At 35.3% G+C, this 22,066-nt stretch overlaps 1 protein-coding gene across 6 annotated transcripts in view; it reads right to left on the reverse strand.

The window, feature by feature from the left end:
• Positions 1-22,066, reverse strand: part of DGKB (diacylglycerol kinase beta) — a 331,752-nt gene that overhangs the window by 206,348 nt on the left and 103,338 nt on the right. For all 6 annotated transcript variants that reach the window (XM_075706287.1, XM_075706284.1, XM_075706289.1 and 3 more), the window contains 3 exons: positions 21,142-21,215; positions 13,921-13,995; positions 2,335-2,420 (listed from right to left, as the gene is read on the reverse strand). In XM_075706287.1, coding sequence (XP_075562402.1) covers positions 2,335-2,420; positions 13,921-13,995; positions 21,142-21,215 — 235 coding nt within the window. The remainder of the gene's footprint in view (positions 1-2,334; positions 2,421-13,920; positions 13,996-21,141; positions 21,216-22,066) is intronic.

A 22,066-nucleotide genomic window follows, 5' to 3' on the forward strand; every position in this document is an offset into this window, starting at 1 on the left:
AAACATAACTAAGGAACAAAAAAATTGTATGGTACTGATGCAGTAACTGTGTTAAGTTTTGTTTCAGGGAAAGACAATGATACATGTTTTGTATATGAAATTATGCCGCCTGCTCAGCAACAAGCGTTTCACCAAGCCACTCCATTATGTAGCCCCTTCCCTAGTCAGTATCTGGTCTTTAATCCTAATTTACTCAATTGTTACCACAAGGACTTTTGTAACCCATAGATGTGATAAACATTCATAAACAACAATACTCAAGATCTTTCCAAGACTGAATATGTTGTGCTCTGTGTTGCTCTCAGCTCTGCCATTCCCAGCTACAAATGCAAAAGAGTAATAGTTAAGTGCATGAATAGTGAGATGAATCTTGTACTTTTTCATCGGGGTGACCAAATTTGTGTTTAACTGTGTATTCACTTGGATTCATGTCTACACATGAGCACCATTACCAAGAACTCCCTGGGACCAACATCAGGGGTTCACCCATTCTTGTATTCAATAAGTAATATTTTGAAATACACGAACCTACAGTGTCTTTTGACTCTTTACCAGTACTCTTCTAGCATTTCAAGCCAAAGGATCTCTGTTCAAAATCCAACAGGAAAACCCTTGTCAAGAAATACAGCCTTTCTGAAAGCTGGAAGTGGGGCAGATATCCCCCAGGTATAATATTTCAAATATATAATTTGTCAAATTCCCCATTTAATTGGAATGAATAGCATTTCTAGTTTAAAAGTTACACTTGAATAGTTAAACAATCAGCTATTTTGTTCACAGAATTATGCACAATTATCAGCAATTCTCACCAGGAGTCTACACATCCAATGGATGTGGCAGGGACATCTTGTTATTTATTAATTTCTCTCTTCAGTTCTTTAGGAAGACTTAGCATTTACAATACCAGCGTACCGCAAATCTTTAAGAGAATTTAACATTTAATAGAATAAAAAAAAAAGTTTAAAAGTCTCAAACTGAGGAGAAGGAAGTTTGGTTGTGGGTTTTTTTCTTTTTTATGTGTTTGGTTTTTTTTTCTTCTCGCTTTGCTCTCAGCTAAGATTCTTCATGTATCAGGAGATCAGCAAAGAAAAGGCTCAACTAGAAAATGTTTCTCAAAACAGGTGATTTCTTAAACTTTATATGCACTACTTGTCCCAAAGGGCTTTGTTCACTAAAAGACAAAAATCTATTTCCTGCACCTATGAAACAAATGGATCCTGGATCCTCCAAATTATTTCTTCGTTCTAAACCACAAAATTTGCTGCAAAAGATAGTATTTTATTAAGACAAAATGTAGTCTTTTGTTCAAATAATGCCACTGAAAGAGAAAGTAACTGCACGGCATTTTAGACCTCATGGAAAAAAGTGATGACACAATTAACAGCTGCAAAACCTCACCCCGACCAAGTTTAGGCAATACACTTATTTATGTACATCAATTTATGATTTTGAAAGCTATTTGAGAGTTACAATCAATAGCTTGTATTTGCAAAAAGTTGTAGTTGTTCCCCCCCGGCCCCAACCCAAGACATATGCCTTTGCTGTCATCCATTCCTCCATGATGTCATTTTTACTTTTCACCGAACTTTAAAAGGATTTCTGGTCCACACCTCCCACAAAGCATACAGTTTTACACACTCTTCATCCAAACTTTCAGTTGATTCTTTTGACCTCTCCATCTCCTTCCTAATTTCCATCGTCACGCATTCCCATTTTCTTTTCTCTGCAGCCCCTCTAATGCCAAATAAACGATCATGTGGCATGGGAGATATTCTTCCTAATAAGCCTTGAGAAGTTTAAGTCTGTAATACCTTGACTTCTGGGCCTTCCTAATGATTTGTACAGAGGACTGTACGGCCAACTGACTGAAAGAACTCCAAAACTGAAATCAGGTACATACGTTGCTACACAGGTATCCACATAGCTGTCAGAACAGTCCTTTTCAAAGGACTGTTATCCCATTATCTCCATTATGGGATAATGAAGCATAAACAAAAATTTGGTAACTAAAAAGCAAATGAGCTAAGGTAAATGGTCTTAAAAGAAACAGCTTAGATATGATTCAGTTTGGGGAATAGACTTTGAACTGAAATTAAAATAAATTGATTAAAATTTCTTGCTTTCTGGAAATCCAGAGGACTACAAACACTGGACTTGTCCAGGGATTTTGAATACCCTTTGCAATTTGAATATCCTTAAAAATAATCACACCCCAAACTCATAAATTTCAAAAATTTCAATGAACAAGATCTTGTTTGAAATACCTGTATATAGGGAAGAGCAGTAAAATGAAAAACATGAGTCAAGCAAAACTATGTAAATGCTATTCATTACCTATGCAATCCAAAATCCAGCCTACTGTTCCATCTCCACCACATGCTAGTACTCTGAACTCAGGAACATCTCGGAAAAAATTTAACCTAAAAACAGTAAATGAAGATATCTATTTAATTATCATAAATGCATTGTGCATTATGAAAACATTTTATGGCTTAAGACATTTCATTTAATAGTAAATGGCAAGTGAACACTTGAAATAATATCACCTCTGCCCATGCATTCATTTTTTAGACAAATACAATACAACATTGTATTATCTGAAAAATTTAATAAGAAACTCTTAATTCAAGGGTTATTATGGTACATTAATACTAGAAATAGCTTAGAACTGATGGTTAATCTAAATCTTTGTCTCGGTTCAAATCTTGTTTGAAACTATTGTCAGAAAACATTCTCTGTTAAGCTAGTTATAAATGGATATGTAGTCTTTCAAGTCAGAAAAATCTAAGGTGGCTAAATGTATTAGCCACAACATTTCCTTGTAAGGTGCTGGCTGTAAAAGCATATGAAAACAGCGTATTTCTGGTAGTAAACTAATACATAATAAGCTGAGCATTTTGTGGTTGATAAAAACAACTTTGCACCATGGCTTAATACAAAATGAGTAAGCATCAGATTGCATGCACCCATTCCATCACCCTACACACTGTATTTTGAAAGTGAAATATCTTTGGTAATATTTGCCTGGCTATTTCTGCTTCCATACCCATCAAGTACTGGACAGTATCACCACCTCATTATCCACTTCATTCAATACCCATGTTCTGTAATGCTGAAAACTGAGGCTATATTACAACAATTCTAAGTTGCAGTATTTGAAATTTAAAAGCATCTTTTTGGGATAGCTTTCAACACATAACATACTGAAATTAGTCCTTAAACAAAAACTGTGACTAGACAAAAACCTTCCAGTAATTTTGCTGAATTACTATAAATATATATATGTGCGTGTGCATGTACATTCACATGTATTCTATTCATTAGGGTCACCAACATCTTAATGCATACTCTATATGCTAGTGACCAGGACTGATTTCCAGTTTGCAATCCCCTAATAAATGTAAAATTAGTACATTATACTCAAATTCTTAAATACAAATAAATATACACAATAACTTGCAAGTGTTTAATTCAAGGTATTTTCTATATGAAACTTTAATGCTGCACAGAGAATGGTGTTCCTGTCCCTAGACAGATTTAAACATTCTTTTAGGCCACTTGATAAAATCAAGAACACATGAAAAACTACAGAGTAAAAGAAAGAGCATGGGAGAAGGAAATGGAAAGCACAATGGTCAAAAAATGTTAAAATGTAGAAGATGACAGGACAGCTTCTGGTTCTATTAGTTTTAGACCCAAATTTCAAAGTTAGCAAAGCTACTCAGAATTCAGCCCATCACATCGTTGTCCCACTCCCTCTAATTTTTTCTGCTCAGAAGAGCCCTTAGTCAATTCTAGGTGTCAAGCACAACGTCTGAAGGATGCTTACTCATTCTGTATTAAACCCTGCTCTGCCCTTCTCACCTCTTAGGCACTACTTCACACATCCACAGGACAAGTGCTATAGGATCTCTTCTGATCCAAAACGTCATGTGCCACATCTGATTGGGTACACTTGGGGAACACAACTTCTAATAAGCATCTGTGCTGAAAGACCCTCTGCTGGAAGTCACCTCCTACCACCGGAGGAGTGGGCACTGAGATACGCCCTGGCCCACAGGTGCGCATCTCTGTCACTTCACAAGAGCTGGCAAAGAGACAAATGCCTCCCATCACCAACATTCCCACTTTGACCCATGTGTTGGGTCTGTAGAAAGTGTTGGGTCTGTAGGAAGTTAGCAGATCTAATTACATTGCTTCCAGTACTGAGGGTATTTCAGATTAATTTAAAATCAAATTGTAGCCCAGAGGTGACAGCAGGGTACTAACTTCTATAAATATTTAAGCATTTCTACCACATGTAACAGATGTCAAAAAGAAAGTCTGGAAAAAACAGACAAACAAACAAACCAAACAACCAAAAGTACAGGGTTGATGCTAGAATTAATCCAGATAGGCTGAACATAGACCTAAACCTCCGTCTCCCTTTTTATAAGCATCCTCACCATATGGCTATCAAACATTCTTTCTGTTTTGACTGTATACTTAAACTTCATCAAAAAAGTTTAACTTCCCAAGAAAGTGAGGGATTGAAGAATCTGACAAAACCGTGTTGTCAAAAAAATCCTCAGTAAGCTTCATTTGTATTTCCCCTGGAGCATTTTATATTCATATACAGTGAATTTTCCAAACAATTTCGTAGTACAGCATTAAGTTCACGTGACTTTTTCTTTTTATAAATTTAAATACAAAAATTATATATACATTATATAAATATATAATACATAAAATACATAAAGTATAATATACCTTACATTGTACATTTGCATATATAAATAGTGTATATAAATATACTATGACAAATATAAATATTTATAAAATCAATTAATTTATAAAACTAAATAGTTATATAATTATATATGTAAATAAATCTCATTCACTGAATTAGAATGTGCAGCCTACATTAAGAGTTGGGAAGGCAACATGGTTTTCTGTTTATAAGGTTTCATTCAAACTCAGTGTTATAATTGTAAAGAAATAATTTGACAGATTCTTAACAGAACAAGGTAGAGTAAGTATTGACTATCAAGATAGCTTTAGTCGATTAGTGTTTTAATAATACCCATTACCTCCTATCTACAGGACACTTTTATATGGTTTGAAAAAATATCATCGTTAGAGAAAAACTTAGTGAAAGTGGTTTGAAGTGGAAATAAAAAAAAAAGGAAGTCATCATAAAGGCTTTGTGCACTGTCAGACTAAGGTAAAGGACCAGAATACAAAATTTAGTCCTATTTTCTTGAACTGATTTATAAAATTGTACAAGAATTCTAGGTATATATAATAAACTTAAAATAACATAAAAATATAAACCAGTACTTACAATGGGTCTCTTCCATATGACAATATGACAAGTATGACATTAAGTATGAAGGACAAATGTCCATTATATCAATAAACTTTACAGATATTATGTCTATAACCTTGACAGAAATTAAAAAGGATATGAGCAACAGGTAAATCAGAAACTTCAAAGCATGTATTTTATTGGTATCAAATTAATTTGTACTATAATTCACACAGAATCATTTAATACAACACATTATTTTGATTTTTTTTTTCCAATTAAGAAAAATATTGCCACTAAAAAAAATTCCCCTTTTATTTATGGATATGAGAATATGTAGATATTCTTTTATACAGATTTGATTTTTATAGACATTATATCAAAAAGCTTTCCTACATCAAAACATAAGTGAGCAGAGCTGGAATGGTAGGTACATAAGAACATTAGGCTGGTACAGACTGTAACCCAAGTTACTCCTATTCTTCAATCACTGGCAAAAGGGCAACAAGAAAGATCAGCAGAACTTCTGCTAACATCTCCTACCACAGGACAAACTTTTGATGACATTTGGCAATAAAAGATGAAAAGCCACAACTACAATAACCCACAGGAATATTAAAAAAAAAAAAAGGTATGGCTGCATACTAAGGCCTTAAACCAGCAGAATATTTTTGCTAGGTGAATTATTAGATGATTCTGTAAAATGAACCATTTTTCTTTCTATTGAGAAAGGTCAACACAACCAATCCCTAAATGTGGGTTACAAGAGATTATTATATTTGATTGCATTTCTATCATCAAAATTGACAAGATCATCTAATTCTTGCCTGATGATCGAATTCTTCTATCATTAAACTGCAGCTTCCCTTTTTTTTTTTTTACAGTATCTCCCAACTTTTCACATTCTACAAATTTCATAAGCATACACATAGTTCTTAGCCCACAGTCAATAATTAACACAGTAAATGGGCTCCATCATAAGACTGAGCTGGAAAACCTATCAACAGATATCTTCATCTTGATAGCTCTCTTGTAAATTGACCTGTTTTAGTCTTCCCTAATCCAGTTTCCTATCTGCTGGAAGTAAAACAAATAAATTTAAACCACTGAAGGTGTTTGACAGCAGCCTATTTTTATTTTATTTTGCCAGACACAAGGATCACAGACATAGGCAATTACTGAGTTTCTGCTGATAAATTAGTAAATTCCACCTGAAAGATGGTAACTGTTTCAACTACCACACTACTCTAATTCAGTTTTTCATAATCACCTCATCAAATCCATGAATGCAGAGAAACTATTTATGAACAAAACACTAGTGCGAGAGGACTTAAATGCATGATTCAGCAGCAACTAGTTAAGTGATGTACGCACAGATAACCTCCCCCCCCCCCCCCCCCTTAAGTCTTACAGAATTGTTTTAGGAAATCCTGTAAAACTATTTTACAGTAAAACTATTTTAAAATATTTTAAAACATAAGTTACATTGCTTTCTATTTAGGTACCTGCACATGACTTTCTCATACCCAGGAGTGCACTATGCAGAGATTTCAGGTGCTCAGCCACAAAATGTGGCATAACAGCAGCATTATGTGAAATTGTTCAGCCAGTCTCCTTCACTCACAGTGGAAGCAAAAATTAAAACTGTCAATAGCCCAAGCAAAGAATAATCCACTGATACTGGTATCTCAGGACAGGTATCAGCTAAATGTAAGGTAAATTGCAAATTATCAGTGGATATAAAAATACTATTTAACTTCATAAATTTCTCCACAGCAGAGAAGATCAAAGTGCAAAGAAAGGGAACAGTACTTAGTATCTGCCTACATTAGAGAAATTTTCTCTTAAAAACTTTAAACAGCATTAGAGCTACTTCAGCTCTTGTGGTTTAAAACCATGTTTTTACTGAGCTGCTTTTACAGTTATCCCTGAGTACTTTGGATTCAGTGTTTGGAAAAGGAGAATAATTTAGAAATAGAAGATCAGTCAAATTTGTAAATACTTTTGTCTCATAGCTTCTCAGCCAGTATTATTATACACTGTACATGAACTTTGCCAGTTACAATACTTGCATCTAATTATCATCAGCTGCAAGACAGAGGACTTCAGAAGCTCTGCATTATTAATACAATTTCTCTGCAAATCATAAAGTTCTTTGTTATGACTTCCGTTTCAAAACTTATACATTCGCAGTAATAAAGTAGGCTGGCCTTAAAGGTATTGAGACAATAATATTGAACCAATAAATAGGTAAAATCAACAAATATTTATTTTTTATAAGGTGTGACATAAATCAACTACAGTAATATTATAAAAATTTGGCTGAATGGTATCGGTAACTTATCAGTTGATAATTACAAGTGAACCTGTATGACATTTGCATATTGGAATTAAACTTATGCTGTGTGTGAATGGAAGTGAAAGAAAGATAAATGCGTACCCTAAATATCACCAGCTCGAAGCAAATTAGAGTCTGCTAAACCTTCATTAACAGATTTATGTTGACAAAGGACCAATCTGATAGATATCTCACACTCCCAGGTGAACCCTGTAACTTAGAAACTTTGTCCACTTGTGAATTCGTAATCCTGGGTTTCATCTAGCAATTTCCCTAATTTAGATGTTCAACTCACCACTGATTCTTCTTTTACTGTCCAGAGGAAAGCATCAGGTTGAAAGACAAAGCAGTTGCATTGTTGCAATGTTTACTCCTTTATTGTAATGACCATATTGTTGTCATTTTACTAAACAAACCAAATAGAATCCCTGACAAACGGTTATTTACTTGAGTAAATGAATGAGAACTAAACACGTTTTTTCCTCTTCTACACTGCCAAGCTGAGCTGGCTACATAACTGGACCACATACACACTTTAACCTCCTTACAACTCTCAGTTACAGTTTTCTGTATTCTGTAATGACACTGTTCATGAGACAGTAATTCCAGTGAATCACTAATAAAAAGTTTCAATAAATCCAGTTTAGCATTGCATGGGGCAATATATTCCTCTCCTGGAACGGCATTTTAATGTGCAACAGTTAACTGGCAGATGCATACATTAGAGCTGAAAATATTGTTTTCAGTTCCTATCTTCTAAAGATACAGGTGGCTGCCTATTTCAAATCACAGGCCTGCTAGAAATCATGATAGCACATTTAGAAAAACAAGATCCCAGTCCTTCAGTGTGTGATCACATGGAATATTGAGGGACTCCATAAATACAGGGAACATTTTACTGTCAGGTACCCAACACTGAAAGCATTGATCCCTGTGATCCACTTCACACTCAAAAATACCGTTAATATCATAGAATCATAGAACGGTTTGGGTTGGAAGGTACCTTTAAAGATCATCTAGTCCAACCCCCAACCCCTGCCACGGGGAGGGACATTTTTCACTAGGTCAGGTTGGTCAAAGCCCTGTCCAACCAAGACTTAGGTTTTCCTTAACTATTGCTTAAGATGTATACCAACCTATTTCTACAGTATAGCATTATCGTCAGTAGATGGCCCCAAATAATTCTGATACGGATATTGAACAATAATGATAGTGTCAAACCTATGATCCCTGCAAGAAGGAAATTTGCTTTATCTGCATAATACCCACAAGATGGATAGCAGCCTTGCAGATCTGGGAGAGAGATATGCCAGTCAGAGGAAGAAATACAGAACCATTTGTGGGAAAAGTGAATCAATATATGCTGGGTAGTGGGTGGAGGAAAGATGCTGGATGTCATATGTTCAGAAGTAACTTAACTGTGATAGTCAAAAGCTTATTTTGGGGTGACCGAGAAAAGCAGTTCAAGAATGCGAGGAGAGAAGGATGTGGCAGAGGTTTTTAAAACAGATTTCAAACAAAGGCTGTAAGTGTGTGGCAAACTCACTACTGAACAATTACAGTGGTTAAGAGAGAGGTGAATGAATCTGGCCCACAACCTTGCAAGTCTATATTGAGACAGGAGTGGAAATTGGTGATATTTACAATATTTAAAGATTGTGCTATGTATGCAGCAAACACCACAGTTGTCATACAAGTAAAAATATTGTTAAACAGCTGTTTAAAATATATCCCTAAACCCAAGGTTTAAGTTTCACATATGAAGACTTATTGAGTTCTAAGTACTACTGATTTGTGGTGCACAACTGTAACTTCAATCATTAGAGTACCACCGACCCTCTACGGCTTGCTTTGCCATTCTTTGGCAAAAACGTAATTCTTCCAAAGAAATATGGACCAGGTTCAAGGTTTTGTTCAGGAGAAAACAACTATGCAGTTATTATCTTCTAAAAACATTCTTGGTGTATATGTCTTCCCAGAATACTCTGTATATTCCAAATGTCCAACAGCAAAGAAATGCTCTAGCAATCAATTCCAATAATCAGGGACAATAGTGTAATTTTCAAAATAGGCCTATTGCTTTGTGAAGTTATAAAGGCCCAGGTGCCGTAGATTCCCAACTAAATTACAGTGTGAGCTGTAGGGATTCAGTTTGGCTGTCTTGGGCATCTTTTAAGTGGACAGAATTGAAGATTTAAAAAGGCCTGTTGAAGTAAACTTGCGGATAGAATTTAAAAGATATATGCTCTCCAAATTAAATGCTTAAGGGAATTACAAAGAAACACAACTTTTGTGGATATAATTTCTATTTTGGAGTATAAAAATAACATAAATTAGACATTTTAAATAATAGACTTAAGGGAACAGGAGCCTTTTCAGAGGGACAAAGCCTTTGTGAAATGGTGACCTCTCTACAGAGTCATGTGGGTCTGTGGCTCGACTGCTATTCATCCAGCTATTATTTACCTCTCTGTGAGGTGAACAATAACTGAATTTCAGATTCTTCAAGATCATTAAATCTACAATAACAGTTGTTGTCAGAAGTAGAAGACTCCTATAGAGATATTAACAACCAAACAGGGAAACTCTTTTCAAGGCTAAAAACACAGGTGCTAGGCACAAATTACACAATGTATCAGCCTGGCAATTTTCACGTCACTTTGTTAACTGTGGCAGTCTGTAACTGTGGAGTACCTTTTATGCCTGCTTTCAGCTGCAGAACTGACAGGGTTTCTCCAGCTCACCCGCATCTCTCTACTCCCAAATAAAGAATGTCTAAACCATTAATTATTATACCAGTGTTTAAATGTACTGTTGCCCTTTGGCTGAGAGCTCCTTGATTTTCAGGCCTCGCAGCAGGTCAGATTCTGTTGTTGGAAAAGAATCAATGTCAGAGAGTCGGCTGCCGTGTGATTTATTTGCATCGTGTACATATTTCTATATAGGTTATGTACACGAGTCTTGACATAAACAGCTCTGAAAACCTTAGCTTAGGCATGCTAAGGAGCTACAAGAAATGTCTTTGTTGCTGTCCCTGCAGTTCTCCAAGTACCACCCCATCTATTACAGAAGTAGGTGACACATCCACTGGAGTAACTGCACATTCAGATAGCAATACTAAAATTAATTGTCAACTTGTTCAAAATATTCTTCTGTTGACCTACTACATTCCAGCATATTTATTGAAAAAACACACAGTAACTGATATTATGAAAGGGGTGGGGGTTTTTTTTGTTGGTGGTGTTTTGTTTTGTTTTGTTTGTTTTTTGGTTTTTTTTAAGGGAGGACTGAAATGGAAAATGGAATGTATTACTTCCAGATTTCAAGGAAATTCAAATATGGGACTCCACTAGTGGCCCTTCTTCCTCTGAACAAAGATTATTTTAACCCTGTTACAGCTCAGGTCTGTTAAGGAGCCCTTTATTCCAACACATTTCTGTGAAAGAACATGGTTATCCCACTGAAGAGGAAGAACGAAAGACCTAGTAATTGAGCTGTATTTTTTGATTTAGGATTCTACTGGTCTCCTAGTTCTCTTGTTTTTCTCCCTGTTATCTAAACAGGAGATACTTAGATTTTTGACAGAAATGAACTGGCAATATTAATTCACGTTAGCCACAGATGTTTGGAACTCGACTTAGAAAACTTGTGAATGTTATCTTCTTGGTTGATGACAGCAGCCCATCAGAAAAATATCATCATAAATGAAAAACAAACATTAACTTGTGGGTTAAAGCAGACAGTTTGGCTCTACCAAAAACATGCCAATTCTACCCTAATATTATAAACATTCTATAGGTTGAGTAAACATGTCTGAAATGAGTATTCAAAAGAAAAAAAAAAAAATCTCGAAATAGACTAAATTAAAATGTATTACAATAATCATAAATGCTTTAAAATAAGTATACATTATGTTTGTCCCTTTCCACTCAATAACAGTAATTGGTGCGAGGAATACACTGGTTTTTTCCTCTGTGCTGTACAATCCCCCACTCTGTTCCATTTCAATCTAAGTGATACGTATGACAATATTAAATAAATGTAACATTCTGACCGACAATCCAGTATAACTGGCATTACAGAGATGGATGAGTGAGTGGACGGATGGATGGATGGTCAGGTTTTATTAGGCAATCCAGCCCTCGCAGAAAGGGAAACAAGGACTAGTAAGTAAAATACAGAGTTTATTCAACTGCTTGCTTAAGGGGCAAATTATATGCAGCCTACATAGTATTTCCAGGGGCAAGAAGTGATGGCAGGAGATAAACTGGAAATTTCGGATTATTCACTTCTGTGGAATGAATAAAAAAATATACCAAACCAAGCTTAATAAAATGCAGTGTCTGTTTGAAAATTAATTAGAAATTTCTTCAAAGTGACTGTGAAGTAAAACTATTTCGATTACTAATAGGAAGAGAAATGGAAAATATTTTCTAAAAACCACTGTCCTGGTTCAAAAGACTAAAGTTTAAATTGCTTCAGTGCAGGGTTTCAGTTTGAACTTAACACTGCCCTCTTGTGCTTCTACTTTAAAATATATTTTCCTTTACATCACGAGATAGATGAAAACCAGAAGTCATAGACAGAAATGCAGTCAGTAAGTGGGGTTTGACTTCTTTTTTTAGTTTGATTTTTTTTTAAAAAAAGGTTCAATGAAATAAGATGAATTTGAACAAAAATATTTCAGTTGTTTTAAAAGTCATCATCTCAATCTCCAGTATGGCGTTTCTATTATACTATGTGAAAAAACAATATTGGTTATTAGTTTTGTCTCAGAATTTCTTATAAATTCCTGAAATAAGTTTATGCAATTTTTCTGGTCTACTTACTCTTTGGACTAAGATTACTTAAATTTTCCGTATGCGTCAAGACTCGCATAACAAAACACAAACAACATATACCATTTGAGAAATAAAACAGCCCTGGCATTCAGGTACAGGATAAAATTTACAGGCATGAAAGAAATCATGCATGTCATTAGTTCCTTTGTTTGAGCACGTTTTGCACCATTCTGCAAAATGCTGCAAAATTCTTGCACATTGGCAAAGCTGTAGTGCAAGACGTCCTGAGAATCTTAACTTCAAAAAGGATTGGGCCCAACCAACTTTTCCCTTTCATCAATCCTATACGTGTCCCAAGTCCAACACAATAAATGAATGGACAGCTGATGTACAATGTTTTTAAGAGAGAGTAGCTTCCTGTATATTTGGCTTTAAAACCAGCAGTACTGGCAGAAACTGTCAGAGCATACCCTTTCCAGTAATATATCTGTGTCAACTGAAATGTAACTTTGCAAGGCACAAACCACATAAATTTCCACCTTCACTGTATTTTCCTTGAACTTTAAAGAAAAGAAGTCTAAACAAATAAAAACTCCCAAGATTTTTTTTAAAAAAAGTATTCAAACAACATGTAAACTTCATGTCAGTGAACATTTATCTCCTAATAACCTTCTGCAACTCTTCTCACTGATGTAAACTTTCATGTATCAGTGACATAACAAAATAACATCCAATACATACAAAATGATACACAGCCCAGATGTTCAGTGCTGGTCCGTCTGTTTTCTTCCACCAAAAGTACCCACTACTTAAAAAGGAGACAATTTCAGGTGGCAAAGTTGGTATTTGCTATACTGCAATTCTCCTGTCTTCACATGAGTACAAAATAGGAAGAATCACGGAAGAAGCATGTTAAGCGAGTGACTGCAACACTACCTGGTTCAGGTAACGCTTCGCTCCCCGTAGAAAGTCACCGCCAGCATAATCTAGCCTGTCCAGTCATTTTCTGCCCACCACATCCCCAAGATTATGGAATTGATAAAGAATGCACAGCCACTATAGTTTGAAACAACATTCTATATCTGACATGCATAAAAATATACATATACGTACACTATATATATATATATATTACACAGACACATATGTATATGCACATATGTGTTTATGTAAAAGAAATGTATGTCCTGCAGGTCAGTCTCTGAGGCTGCTTGGTATTTGTAACTAAAGTAACCCCACCATGAACTCGGGTTGCTGATATAGCAGTAAAAGCTGCAAATAGGATGAAATTTATCACACTGTTCTTATAGAGTACTGCATGGTTATCAGTAAAACATATGATACCTAGTTTTATTTGTACATGTAAACAAATAATACCTGTAAATTTCTGCAGCCATTCAGAGGTCTGCACTGTTGATACATTCAAAATGTTCTATATGTGCCTCAGTCTGTTTATTTGATTATGTAGCATTTTATTAAATGAGTTCCTGCTAATAATATTAACTGTGACTTACCCTGGCATCGGTCCATTTCCAGAAAGACTATAAACTTGGCGAGGATTTAAAAGGTACTGAAATTTTCTATAAATTCTGAAAAGGTAAAAGAGACGAAGACAAAATATTTACTTAGATGTTTGGAATTTTTTTTTTAAAAGCTATCAGTGAAAGAATTAAAGAACTTAACACATACTATAATTATTTGAATTGCAGGATCTCATTTATATTAAAAAAATCAAATATTTGAACACAGCAATTATAATTCACACATACAGTGTATTGTAGGCATAAAATTGAGACAGAAGTGCTACAAGCTATCTACAATTCAAATGCTGTACATAGGGGAAAAAAGGTAGGGTAAGGAGGTATAATGACACAAGAAAAGATGAGTCAAAAAAGCATTTGGAAGAGAACATTGGTTCGTATTAAAGTAACTCCATGGTAAAGGACAGATTTTTTTCCTGAAATTTATTTATAATTACAAGTATAATTAATTACAAAAGCAAATTGGCTTTGCCACCCACCAAACATGTCCCCATAGATTGAACAACATCCTGAGAAAGCTAATCTATTGTCAACTACATTGCCTTTGGATTATTTTTGAATGGGAAGAAAATGAAAAAGATTCAAACCCATTGTTTTATTTAAATTACACATATTTTGAAATTATCTGAATAATAGGAAGCAATTTATTGATACAGCATGAAAAGCGTTGTCCTACCCCATAAGGGACCCCATTTGCCGTCCCACCCCTACCAAATATTTCTTTAAATGGCAGAATATTTCAAAATACTGTAACTTTATCAATTTGAGGTTACTTGTCCTAGAAGTACTGCAATCATTTTGTTTCTTCATTACAAATATTAGAAATGTAATTTCCTACATTGACTACAATGCAGTAGCTGCTTCATTTCTTGCACAGAAACAAGTACATGAAAGAACTGGAGCTCAGAATGGCTATATACCTGAGATCTATGACAATAGTTTAAATTATAAACCCATTTCTTGCTTTTAATTTTAATGTTTATGTCCTCAAGCTAATTAATATTTTAATGTTTTTAAGAAAGCATTTATTTTTCCACTGAAATATCTCTTCCTTTCTTTTTACTGCCTTAAATAAAATAGAACCATAATAAGAGCTGAATTTTAAGTTAAAATGTCCACGTTTTCAAATTCAGGAAAATAAATCTGTCTAGACACAATCTATGTGCACACTGAGGGATTTTTTTTTCCTTAATGGTAATGCATAATTTATCAGGCTAGGTGGAAGACAAAGGTGTAAGAATACTGAATACAAACAAATTTATAATTATCTCTAAAATTGCCAAATCAGAACGTTTTCTTAACTTCTCAATTATTCAGCAATATCAGCTTCTTCATAAAGCATTGTATTCACACACAGTCACACAATCTATTCCTGATGCCTTTCCTGACAGAAAAAGTCCATGTGAAATGACTGGTTTCACTTTGCAAGCATGCACACATCATTCTCAGTTGTTGTGATGACGACTAAATCAGACATTTGACAGTGGATTTACAACACAGTATATTTCCATTTCATTTGCAGCATCGTACCAATGTAAAAGGATCCTATTTTTAATTTTCTAGTTAGTATGTGTAAGTTGCTTCTCAGTGACATACAGGATTTAACCTGGTCAAAGGTGCACCTAATTTAATTTGTGTAGTTGACCATAAGAAGGTCATGCATTGTTACAAAGTCCCAAAGGCTTAAGAGTTATTTGCTTAAAAGTTTGGTGCTGCAGAACATACTAGCCATTACCTATGCTCACAATACTGTTGTCAGGTATCAGTGAAATGCTATAAAAGCCTTCTTAATAAAGAGGGAGCTAGGTATCTCTAGCCAAAACCCAGAAGTCCACCTGCAATAACAAAGAGATTACATTGAATCCTACTTGATTCGCTGTATGCCATTCATAGGTGCTAGCTGAACATCAATACCAGATAATCACTCTGTAATGACTCACTGCAAATGATACATCATGTTTTAAATTATTATAACATAGTTACGTATGCTTGTCTGTGTAAAATTCAGAACTAGATGGTTCATTTCCATTCATCCATTCTCCAAAAAAGAGGAAGAAACTGTCTATAAATGTTTGCCTTCACACTAAACTGTAACTACACCTAACAGCATGACACATGCAAGATGAGGAAACGGACAGTAATTTATCCATCCAGTTTTATACCTACAGTACCAAATAGCCTATCGATACTGACATGTCTCTGAACATCTTGCTTCTGCATGTACGGAAGGAATTGGACATGGTTTCCTTGTGACTGGAGATTTCTGCAAAGCCACAAGGCAGTGTAGTGGGTAACGCCCCAAAACACAGCTTTTTGTGACAGAGTGCAATTTCATGAACAAAGCCAGTTCATGAAATTACCTCTTGTATCCACCAGCTCCAATTGGCTCTTACCCCACAACACAGTTTATCAACAAACAGTTGTGCTTCCATAACTGTTTGCGGGGTTATTCTGTGATCTGGAAAACTAAACAGATTCAATTTAAAATACAAATCCTCAGAAGTTTCTCCATTGTCATTTTTTCCCTTCACTTAAATCATGCCCATGATCTCATACGAACCTCAAAATAGATGCATTAGCATAATTGAGGAGGTAGGAAATTACACGAGTGGCCAAGAGGGCTGGGATCATCTTTAAACAGTTCTGCTGCTGAAGAAAATACTCTTGAGTGTACCTTGGGCTGAGTTAGACTGAGCTCTCTTCTGAAGTCATAAGATCATTACTTTAGAGAGATAAAAGACAGACAGAAACCCACTGGCAATTCGAAACTGGCAGTAAAGTTGACTACTCTGGGGAAGAAGTTGGCTACAGCAGTGCCTTGTGCCAACTGGGGGATGCATTTCAGTCATCTGGGTGGTGACTATTCAAGATGTGGTCAGTATAGGCTTAATCTAACCCTAATGGCAGAGAAGAAAGAAGCCAAGGACTCCTTCCCAAAAGTAAAAGAATGCTAGTGATATTCTCTCCTAGACATACAACATTTGAAAAAGATCACTTGAAACTGTTTCTACATTTTGTCTCAATGCTAAATGAAAGCTTAGAAAGCCAGATTAACCAGAGTGTAGGAGGGAAATGCTGCTCTGTACCAAAGTTATATGAAAACAACAAAGGTCAAATACATCATCAACCTGTACTGCACAGACACTGAACATGGAGTCAGCAGAAAATGTCAGCGTACGGAAGCTGATCTCCAGTGCATCCAACCGCACATTTGTCAAGGAAACAATTGTTTAAACTCACCTGATGGTTAGGCAAATAAATTGGAAAATGGGGAAGTGGACAACAAAGTAATGAGTATGCATGATTTAGAAGAACTCTTATGTGAGAAGCATTACCCTTAAACAGTAACAGTCTTTAGAAGCACTACATGCTTGTTGTATATTCTTTCTGTTGAAAGAAACTATTTTGTCAATGATGTGCTAAACATGTATGTTCTATTCACAGATTACTGAAAGTTGTTGTCTTGATTAGTCAGACCTTACATGCCAACATACAGGACTGTTAGCTCTAGGATGAAACGGATATACTGCAATTTTTGTCTGATGAAATTAACCACACCTGTCCATTCAATGCACAATCACTGAAAACATGTAACAGTGTGATATAGCCTGAGGAAGACACCTGACTGGGTTTGCTGAACTCCTATCCAATCTCAGGCTTAATTAAAATCTATTTTTGGTGTGTGAATGGCTTAAACTCATCAACTTTAATTCTAATTTGCTACTTTCTTCTTAATAAACATTGAACTATATTTTTGTTCTATTTTATTATAAGCATATGTATTATCCATTGGACTAAATCATTTAAGTCCAAATAACTGTAAATGCATTTATGTTTCAGGTGATGGGCAATAACTAGTAATCTCTCCATTGAGAAGAAAGTATAACTGGGTTATTTTCATAGTTATTTTGCAATTATATCTGAAATTCATAGCATTGGTTTTTAAAAGAGAAACCTATTCAAGAAGAACATGATATTTATCACTATACATTTTGCAAAACTCTGGCTTTCTAATAGAATTGAAGTTTTAAAATGTATTCATAAGGTAATTAGATACAGTTGTAGACAAAGTATTTTTGTGTTCTGAATGCACTTTTTCTACGTATCCATTTTTTTCCCACCACCCTTCTGTTCCAACATTCAAAAAACAAAACTAAAGCACCTAACTTTTTTTACCTTGAAGTGATCCCCAGTTCTTTTCCTTTGCATTTGAGAGATTTTTAAAAAATTGCAGAACACAAGAGGAAATGACAGAGTATTATTGGGGGAGTGCATTTATTCAACTGGTTGTCAGATGGATGCATACACACTCTCCAAGTCTAAGGGCAATGAAATGGGCTGGGTTACCATATGGCAAGGCATAAAATCTCATACAGGGAACTGTGGGAACACTGGAGTCTTGACAGTATCTGCAATAACCTTTCTGTGTTCAATGAAAGTCAATTAGAAATCATAACTTCATTCACCATGATCTCTCAAAGACAGCAAATCCTAAGTAAAGACTGAAGAATAGCTTTCAGTAAAAGATCACCTTAATCTGAATGAGTCAAGATAATAAAATTCTCATCTACAAAAATTACTGGGTTGTGGTTTGGATTTTTTTCCCCTCACTGCTGTGGAAATCTTACTTTTGTTACAGCCTATCCTCTACTCCTAGCCTCTCAATACCTGACCAGCTTACAAAATCGCTATAATCAAAAAGCCTGACTTGAATGACCGCAACTGTGCATTTTACAAAGCTATTTATGTCTTCAAATGTTCTGTGATTTTACTTTTCACAACATATAACTGCCACAAAATTGGAGGAAGTGAAGGGGGGAAACATGGGATTCCTTTCTTTCTGGTAACTAACTGTAGAGCAGCCAGATAAAAACCAGGAAAAGTAAAAAAGTTTAATATTAATGTTCCCTGAAAATTATTTCATCCCTTAGATTAAATCTTCAGCTAATATGCACTCTTAACATCCTTATTTTATAATTTTATTATGTTACTGGTATTGATATGAAACATTAACACCTAAAAGGCAGAGGGCAAAACCCCTTCTCATAAAATAGTCCATATGTGGAAGAGTACTCCTTTTTTTAACCTTTTTGAATCTGGTTTTAGATCTAACCATGAGATATTATCTTCTGCTGGTGAATGACTTGAGATATGTCTACATGACTATGCAGTTGACCTTTTGATGTGCTCCCCCTGCCACAGAAATATTGAGTACAACCTTGACATATCAGTATGCAATTTAACATTTTATTTTGTGTGGCATCAAAGCCAATTTAAGAGGTTCTCATACTTCACTATACTCAGCTGCTGGTGGATGCCCTCATGCTATACACTTCATTGTGTAATGACACTTGTAGGTAATGGTGTTAGTGAATGAAGCGTGTATAAGGCACTCATTTTTTTAAATTCAAATCATTCCTGTGATCTGCTTGGCCTCAGTAACAGTTGCATTAACAAAAACTGAGAAGTGTCAGACTGCAATATGTGAATGGGAATAGGAGCTTGGGAAGGGGATCGGTTTTTAAACTTGCTTTTACTCTGGAGAATATCTAACATTAAATGACATCCCTCGTGCATTAAGCCCATTTAGATAGTAACACTTGAGACCAATTATGATCTGGGAGCTGAAAGCTGTGAAACAGCATTTCATTAAATTGTTTCTAGGTTATAACTAATATGGAAGTGCAGCTCTCTAACCTGCCTCTCACCTACATAATTCCAGACTGGATCCCTGATCTATTCACTTCATATCTGTACTACAAAAAAGTCAAGCTGAGTGCTAGTGCATTACCTTCCACAATGCCCCTGACTGCATGGAAGAGCAGGGCTACCTCACACTACTACTGTGTCTGAAACACGAATGCTCAAGATGGCTCATATTGTTTTGTTATGATTGCAAAAGCACGTTCTTGAAATTGTTTAGAATTAATCTTTTAGATCATTAACTGCCTTTGACACAACTAGCATTGTTGGCATTGCTGATACTAGGTATACCAGTCCAGGGACTACATAATCAGGTCCTAAATGATAACCTGTTCTCCGAGAGGTCTTTGAGTGCAGTTTTGGTTAAATGTTCTTCAGCTCTGAGAATTCCCCTAACAGCTACTCTGCAGGATTTTGTCCCTTTTGTCAGTTTACTTTAAGGGACACTGTTTGAAAGAAGTCATTCAGTGGAGGCAGTGGGGAAGAGGTAGGGAAAGCTGACCCACTTGCAGCTTACTTGCTTGGTTCCAAGCTTTAGAAACATGCTGGATCACTCCTTTTGTGTTTTTGGGTACCCACATCACCCAGTGTCCATAGGTGTCATCTTCAGCCTGATCTTGGCCAAAAGACCATAACCTTTTTCAAGACCTGAAGGATAAACTATAGCACTGACATTGTGAGCCAGGCTATAAAAATTTGGGGATTTACATGATGATAAAAAACGGCCATATTGTTAGCACTTGTGATTCTTAAGTACACTGAAAAAATCTGCTCAGGGGGTAACTAATTCAGCATTTCTGCCTGAGTTTGACAGGACAGAGTAGAAGGAGAATGCTCCTTACCTGTTTTATCATGCCTCTGATACACTAACATTTAAACATAAACTTAGGCCTTTTGAATTTAAATCAATATAATTACTGACATACATAAAATTAAGCATGCCTTTAAAGATTGTGTGATTGGACTTTAATACATTAACTGGATTGTTAGAATGCTTGCTATCTATGGAAATCAGAAGATTTCTTCACTGTAGGAAATCTTATGGAGAGGCTGGAGAGTCTACTCACTGAATCTTTGAAAGGCAAGTCATACATTAGAAAATGGAATACTGTTTTCAATTTAAATTACTGGCCTGTCTGCATAATTATTACAGAGATTAAATGAAAACTGTTATAACTTCAAAGTTGCAATGCAAAACATAGCATCTTCATGCAAATCACACAAAATCATACACTGAATATAGCTACTTTTTCTGATGTGAAATGAAACTGTTGTATAGAAATCATTCTAATTTTTAACTGCAGAATTTGTAACTATATGCTAGTGTGTACCTCTTCCAAACAGGGCACTAGGGTGTTCAAATGTGAGGCGTAACAGTATAAAATGTTGGATTTCTTTTCATATACAAACTATTAACGTTCACTTTTAAACATATCACAGAGATCAGACTAGAGAAAGAGAGAGGGGGGGAAAAGAGAAAATAAACCTTACCTTTCTCCTTGTTTCCCACCACTTTTAGGATTGACAAAAACTAAAAGTGGATGAGTGCCTGGAACTGGAGTGATCTAAAAGAAGGGAATAACACAGCCACTCATTAATGCTGTGTGTTGCATTCATTTTTTCCTATAGTAGACAGAAAACAAAAAGCTTAATGCAAACTCTATGTTATGCTATGTAATCCAGCTGGAAGCAATTCCATAATTTGCAATAATCCTCACTTCATTAATTTGCCACAGATTGCAAGTGATTTTTTTTTTTACCACTAGCTGTCTGTCTTACAGCTGTGATGCCATTTTAACCTATAATGCCATTGAAAGATTGATATATGTATATATAGGTTACATCCACCAATGGAGAAGAAAACTTTAAATGCAAGAAATGCATGACTGATTCTGACAGTAATTTCCTATGGAAAAAGCTATGAAGACACTGTATTTTGTAGTGAGAAATGACACTATACTATAAAGGTCAAATATAGCTATATGAAATTTTAAACTTGACAGAATACTTTCTTAATTTTTTTTTAAATGACAGAAACCTGCAATATTTGATATGATATGAAATCACACACCTCTTAAAATGTAACAAACATAACAATAATGAGTTCCTTTAAACACCTTAGAAAGCTGGAAAACTTAAAATACTAGTGGAGAAAAATGGGGAAGAAGGAAAAGCCTGAGGAAAAGAATGGAGAGGAGGATAAACTGAAGGAAACAATGACTTCTACCATTTTTTTTTTTTAATTCTTTTGTGCATGGGAAGTTTTACCTGTTCACATTAATGTTCAGCTTTATAAACTAACACCTTCCTTCAAAGTAATAGTGTTAGTCTGCACTTTCAGATAGTTCAAGACCTGAGTGTTCACTGCCTTTGCTCCACAGACTTTGAAGAACATAAAAAAATTACATCAGGTGAT

Source organism: Pelecanus crispus, chromosome 2 (genome assembly GCF_030463565.1).
Source record: "Pelecanus crispus isolate bPelCri1 chromosome 2, bPelCri1.pri, whole genome shotgun sequence".
Lineage (NCBI taxonomy): Eukaryota > Metazoa > Chordata > Aves > Pelecaniformes > Pelecanidae > Pelecanus > Pelecanus crispus.